Genomic DNA, 7053 nt, shown 5'->3' on the forward strand with positions numbered 1-7053 from the left:
ATACATATATATCGAGCGATAAATCATAAATAAACTTTTGCGAAGTTTCCTTAAAATTGCTTCAGATTTAAATGTTTTCCATATTTTTTACTAACATTGTGTTCCAACCTAGTGCATTAGCCGACTTAAGTTATGAGTCTATAGATTTTGTAGAAGTCTATCAAATTCTGTCCAGATCGAGTGATATTTAAATGTATGTATTTGAGACAAACCTTTATATATAGCACCCAACACATTAGACGGATGTGATATGGTATCGAAAATTTAGATCTACAAAGTGGTGCAGGGTATAATATAGTCGGCCCGCTCGACTTTAGACTTTCCTTACTTGTTTCGGAAGGTTCAAGTGTAGTTCACTTTGGGTTGAGTGAATTACCCGAATTTATGCTGATAATTGGCTGATAGTTTTGCAGCAAGTAGAGGATGCTGATGAGGAAAGTGGCAATTCCGAAACGTGCGTCCATCCAACCATCTTGCAGTCTATAGGGCTTTGCCCAAATAAATTTGACAATCATACTTTTCCCCTGTTGGTTAAGCTACACTTGTAGTTTAGTCAATGCATGGTTTTAAGCTGAGATCAAAAACAACAATAAACAACAATTCTATAGAAATACAATTTTGACAAAATTTTGTATAAAAATAAAATTTTGACAAGATTTTTTATAGAAATAAAATTTTTCCAAAATTTTCTATCGAAATAAAATATTGACAAAATTTTCCATAGAAATAAAATATTGACAAAATTTTCCATAGAAAATAAATAAATTTAAAGATTTTAATTTTTTGTTTTAAGCCATTAAGATTAAAGTGGCAGCCCGATTTATTGTCAGGCTAACGTAGACTATTCAATCCATTGTGAAAAATGTTTTAGACCATACTGTCAAAATCTCCCTTGTTCGCAAGGGATATTTTTTATATATTTTTTCACCAATTTCAATTTTATTTTTATCCCCATTATTTATTACACTTTTATATTCTAATTATCTAATTTTAAAAAGTTTAAAAACTTTTTCCGTCCGACCAGGGGTTGAACCGTGGTCTGTTGGCACCATAATAAAAGGCCTTATCACACTCAGCCACAAAAGCCATTGTACACAAAGCGTCTAAACTTCAATTCAAATGTTTGTGATGTGATCGTAACATTTCGTTTAAAGCGCATCCCGGTATCCTTCATCGATTTTTTCCACTTCCGATACTGTCCTTTTTGACAAGTCTTAGTAAGTAAGAAATTACACGGCTTAATTAAGTGAAAATTCAAGTTTTTTAGCTCTTTTTTTTGGAAATACATATACTTTAACCAGATGCTTATCAATATTTTGGATACATAACAAATGAAATGACAAACTAAATATACACGCATCCTATTGTAGATGATATAAAAAGTTCATTAACTCTAACTATGTTCTATTTACATTATAATTAGGGCTAATTAACACATTTAACAATTGTTCTTATGTGATATCCAAAGATAAGTGTAGCATTTTATAATAGCGTTATAAGAAAGAGAATATTTGTTTTATTTTTTGGTATTTCGTTGAAACGCGCTTTGTATTCTCTTTACTCTAACAAATGTAATATAAATGCTGAAATTCTAGCAACTATAGTACAAATTGAGGTAGTACCTCATCGATATAAAACATAGCGGAAATTTGGTGTTGAAAATGTTAATATATTCATTTATTGGAATAGTTATACTATTGCTGGGACTTGCTGGTCATGCTCATGTCATAGATGATACAGCATTTCATAGCCCAAGAAATCTCTTGGGCAAACCTTCAATATCACCTAGGTTGGGTGTAGAAACTATGGGTACCAACAGAGTTACTCCGGAAAAGGATAAAAATCCTGAATATTGGCGTTCGATAGCTAAAGATCAGGTTTTACGGAATATACAACGACAACAGTTAAATATGAATAAAGCCAAGAATATTATTATGTTTATGGGAGATGGAATGTCTTTAAATACCATAACAGCGGCGCGTATCCTAAAGGGTCAAAGGCATAATCAAACAGGTGAAGAAGGTTTCCTTAGTTTTGAAAATTTCCCTCGAATGGCCTTGAGTAAGGTAAGAAGAAATTAAAAATTTAAATATTAACTTCGTTTCATCATAGAAACAAATTCGCTGAACATACCACCTCGTAAGAGTTTATGTTAGATGAATATTAGGACCTACGTTGGCGTTTTGCGATGAGGATGTAACATATTTAAAAAAGGGTCTATGTTAGAGTATTAATTGTTATGTAATACATTCGAATTTCCAAAGGAATTTCTGGCGGATTTTATGAAAAATAAATCCCTATACAATCGAGAAGTTAAATTTAAAGTAAACTCATATAAGGTTCTGATAACATCAATTTTAGAGAGTCTCTCCGTTTCACAATCGTTATGCTAGGGAAATAAAGTTAGTATTACTGCATGAAATTTTTCATAGTAGATCCAAAAAAGACTCTGCAACTAACTGAAAGCAGACATATCCCTACGGGAAATGGATCAAACACAGGACTGATACAGGACTAGTCCCTGGTGTGCATGCACCAGTCCTAGTTCTGGTCAAGACGTATGGAAGCGACCGGTCACTTTAACATGGGTTTGACATTGACGGGGTAAATTTACACTTTAGGACAATAGGTTATTCTGGTAATTCTACTTCACTAAATGTGTAGATCCAATAAGATTTTTATATTAAGCGGGTATGGAAATTATTAAATTATCACTATTTAAAAACTGCGACCAACTGGATCATCGGTACCAGACCTGTACCGACCTGCACCAATTTCCCGTAAGGATGGTTTAGTGTCTCAAACTCCTGCCTGCCTCAGGCGTCCGACTAGTTAAGAGTTGAAGATATATAATTGGTTTCACTTACCAGTTGTCTGTTTGTGTTCGTTTGACTGTTTCGTTGTTGTTGTAGCCCCTGGGAATTGATGTTTGAAAACCAATTAGGGAGAATAAAAAGACAACACAAATCATAAGGATTCGATATTGAAGCTTCCATATCCAGTTCAAGGAAGTGAGTTGTCTCTATTGGGTGTGTCCAGAATGAAGTAGGTATTAGAATTGTGGGTTTTGCAGAACACGCGAAGAGATGCCTTGTGATGTGAGGCGTTTGTCCACAATTTGGGCAAACCTTTAAGTGCCCGGTTCAGAAGAGAAGGGTAATTGTTCAAATACTTGAAGATTCCATATCTTAAATGGGATAGCATCGACCTGCCTCTACTGGATGAGTCAAGAGTGAAGTAGTTGTTAGATCTGTGGGTTTTTGAGGACACGCGAAGAGATACCTTGTGATGTGAATGTCCACAATTTGGGCATACACTTCAATTGCAGGGTTCCGAATGGAGAAGTAATTGTTAAAATACTTGGAGATTCCAGATCTTAGATGAGATAGCACCGACGTGGTCTCCCTAGGCATCCGTATCTCGTCATTGCTGACTGATGGCGGTCTCCCACCCAGCACAACATTGTACTTGTAGGAATCTTTTGCCTTCTGAACCATTTATTCCCACATCACTGTTATCTCCGATGATGTGGTCAATTGACCGTATCTCCTTCCTGAAATCGAACCGGATGGGCTTGGCTCGTTCGGATGGTACACTCCTGGATATGACATGGTTTGGGAGGTTCACACCTCTGCATTTTATCAGATTTTGGTGGGTGAGGAGGTCGCAATGTTCCCTCATCGAGAGATTTTGAACAAATGCTGCAGATGCTGTTTGGCATTTGGAGTGACATACAGTGGAAATCTGCAGTGCAGTATTTTGAACCGTTTGAATATTTCTTCATTGGGTATCGTTAATACTGGGAGTATAAATAGGCGCCGCATAATCGATAAGGGGACCTAGACTCATGAGGTTTTGTATCGTCTCTTTATCTTTCCCACAAGTGCTATCAGACAATGCCTTCATGATTTTGTTTCTAATTCCAACGTTTTTAGCTACCATTTCCGCATGTTTTCCGCCACACACAAATAACCTTGGTGTTCTTGCATATGGGGAAACTCTGGTCACGAATGTGGAAAACGAGCTCCAGGTTCGCTTTCTTGGTTCACGATGTGAAAATGATAGACCGTCGATTTAGGAGCATAATATTTCAGATTCCTGAAACATTATGCTCCTAAGTGCAGACAGAGTCATTAATTTTCTCCTCAAGCTCCTTGATGGCCCTACCTGATGTGACTTTGGGACAGTCGTAGGTTATCAAGTAAACATCTGACGGTGGAAAAGGAGCTCCTGCCACGTAAATATTATAAAGTTGGTGTTCTAGCATGTGGGGAAACTCTGGTCACAAATATTGAAATCGGGCTCCAGGTTCACTTTCTTGGTGCACGATGTGAAAATGATTGCCGTCGATTTAGGAGCATAATGTTTCAGATTCCTGCTGACAAAGAATTCCTTAAGTGCAGACAGTGTCATTAATTTTCTCCTCAAGCTCCTTGATGACCTTACCTGATGTGACTTTATCACAGTCGTAGGTTATAAAGTCAACATCTGATGGTGGAAAAGGAGCTCCTGCCACGTAAATATTATAAAGTTGATGTTCTATCATGTGGGGAAAGGAGCCCCTGACACGCAAAAATTAAAAAGAATAGTGGGCAGTACACCGTCTTGAGATACGCCTTGTTTATTCCTTCCAGGCGAAGATGTCTTTCCTCTTAAGGTTATTAGGGAGGCAGGTTCTCATAATAACTTCCTAAGAGGGTCGTGTGGTTCACCGTATCAAACGCTTTAGATAAGTACAATAGTAAAAGGATCGAACGTTAATACGACCTCTTACTATTCAATCCCTCTGCAATGTTGGCTGCTAATTCACACAACGCTGTGGTCGTACTCTTGCCCGAGCGAAAACCATTCTGATATTCTGCCAACATTAGACTTTGTGATGTGGAGCAGTAAAATAGCTTCTGAAATCATCGTGACGTGGAAAAAACTGGAACAACCTTCCCTATTTTCCATTGCAGGTATGAGTCGGGAACCAAGTGCCTTTCTCTCCTTTGTGAATGTATTCAACATCCGTGTAGAATATTTTGTTGATGGGTGCACTGGTAGAAAAAAAGCTTACTAGTATTGACGAAATGTCTCTACAATTGACCAAATGAAACGAGTTCGTAAATATAACGATTTTCGTTATTATAATGAGTTTTCAGTTAAACAATGAAATGTCTCGTACTGTTAACGATATTCTTAGCTTAGGTTACCTAAAGGGGCATTTATTTTGTGTGTGAATTTTGTTCACGATTCTCGCTTGAATCACAATAGTTAAGTGACGTGAAATTGTAGGGATAGACTATTGGTTGATCAAGCGAGTTCGAACGTAATGGGAGAAAATAAGAAACATCTTGTGTAAGAATTTATTCGTAAGAATTAAAATTAGAGAGCAATTTTAAGAGAGATAATTGAGCCATTTGCATAACGAATACCTTTTTCATTTTTGGCAAATTTTGTTTCATTCATACGATTCTTATTTCAGACTTATTGTGCCAATGCTCAAGTTCCCGATTCAGCATGTACAGCTACAGCTTATCTGTGTGGAGTTAAAGCAAACATAGTCACTATTGGAGTCAGTGCCAATGTGGAATACAACAACTGTTCCGCTAGTATGGATCCTGTCAATCAAGTATCATCGATAGCAGCTTGGGCTCAACGTGTGGGAAAATCTACCGGTTTCATTACCACCACAACTTTAACCCATGCAAGTCCATCGGGTACATATGCTCATGTTTCCAATCGTTTGCATGAAAGTGATACAGATGTCTTGAACTCTGGTAATGATCCCAAGACATGTATGGACATTGCTAGCCAATTGATTACTCAAGAACCAGGACGTAATTTCAACATTATGATGGGTGGAGGAATGTCTAAATTTCTGCCGGAAACCATGAAAGATACACATGGAAATTATGGCATACGTAAGGATGGTAAAAATTTACTATCCACTTGGCAAGCAATGCACCCACAAGGGATACTAGTAACAAATCGCAATCAATTATTGAATGTTAATACCTCGAAAGTGTCCAACATTATGGGAATCTTTCAATCGAAGGCCATGGATTATCATGCATTGGCCAATAATACATATCAGCCATCATTATCGGAAATGACTGAGGTGGCTTTAAATCTACTGAAACGTAATGATCAAGGATATTTCATATTTATTGAAGGTGGTCACATTGATACAGCTCACCATGAGAACAAAGCAGGTATCTCGCTCCATGAGACCCTCGAATTTGAAAAAGCTGTTCAATTGGCCCGAGATATGACAGATCCTCGAGATACTTTAATAGTGGTAACTGCCGATCATAGTCATAGTATGAGTATATCTGGCTATCCCTCCCGAGGTAATCCTATATTGGGTTTAAATGAACATACAATTTCTGCAGATGGTCTGAAATACTCAGTGCTGAACTATGCAGTGGGAACGCAACAATATGAAGATGATAAAGGTCATCGTTTGGATTTAGAGAATATTCCATGGAAAACAGGTAATTTAATCGAATATTTTTTTAGATAGAATTTTCATATGATATGATTTCCTATAGATAGCATATATCCCAGTTATATCAAAACAGATGATGGATACCATGGTGGAGATGATGTGGGTGTCTACACATCTGGCCCATTTGATCATATGTTTACAGGAGTTTTGGAACAAAATACCATACCCTATCTTATGTCCTATGCTGCTTGTATTGGAGATGGACCGACAATGTGTGATGCAAAGAAATGTTGAATAAATCATTTGTGCTCTATTGGGAACAAGGCACAATAATTTTGTGTAGATTTCGAATTAGGAATTAATGAAAGTGTTGCGAAAACGATTTGTTATAGACCAGCTTTTTATATATGCTCCATTTTCCATTCCCTAAACAAGGATAAATGTAAGAAAAATCGACCAGTCTGAATCGTATGTACCCTGCACCATGGATTATGTACAAAGTCTTACTAAAGACTATTATCCACAATCGAATTACTTGGGTTATGGTCACGGTTGCCACAGTTGGTAGAATTCTACCAAAAATTGTATAATTTTTACTGTTTGGTAGATTTCTTGATGTT

The 7053-nt window shown here is 36.9% G+C and overlaps 1 protein-coding gene across 1 annotated transcript; it reads left to right on the forward strand.

Annotated features, from left to right (window-relative positions):
* The first annotated feature begins 1628 nt into the window (after positions 1-1628).
* Positions 1629-6815, forward strand: LOC142224336 (membrane-bound alkaline phosphatase-like). Its single transcript, XM_075294105.1, has 3 exons — positions 1629-2066; positions 5468-6479; positions 6537-6815. The coding sequence occupies exons 1-3, from the start codon at positions 1662-1664 to the stop codon at positions 6725-6727; spliced, it is 1608 nt and encodes a 535-aa protein (XP_075150220.1). The 5' UTR covers positions 1629-1661; the 3' UTR covers positions 6728-6815.
* The last annotated feature ends 238 nt before the right edge of the window (positions 6816-7053 follow it).

Source organism: Haematobia irritans, chromosome 2, assembly GCF_050003625.1.
Source record: "Haematobia irritans isolate KBUSLIRL chromosome 2, ASM5000362v1, whole genome shotgun sequence".
NCBI classification, from domain to species: domain Eukaryota; kingdom Metazoa; phylum Arthropoda; class Insecta; order Diptera; family Muscidae; genus Haematobia; species Haematobia irritans.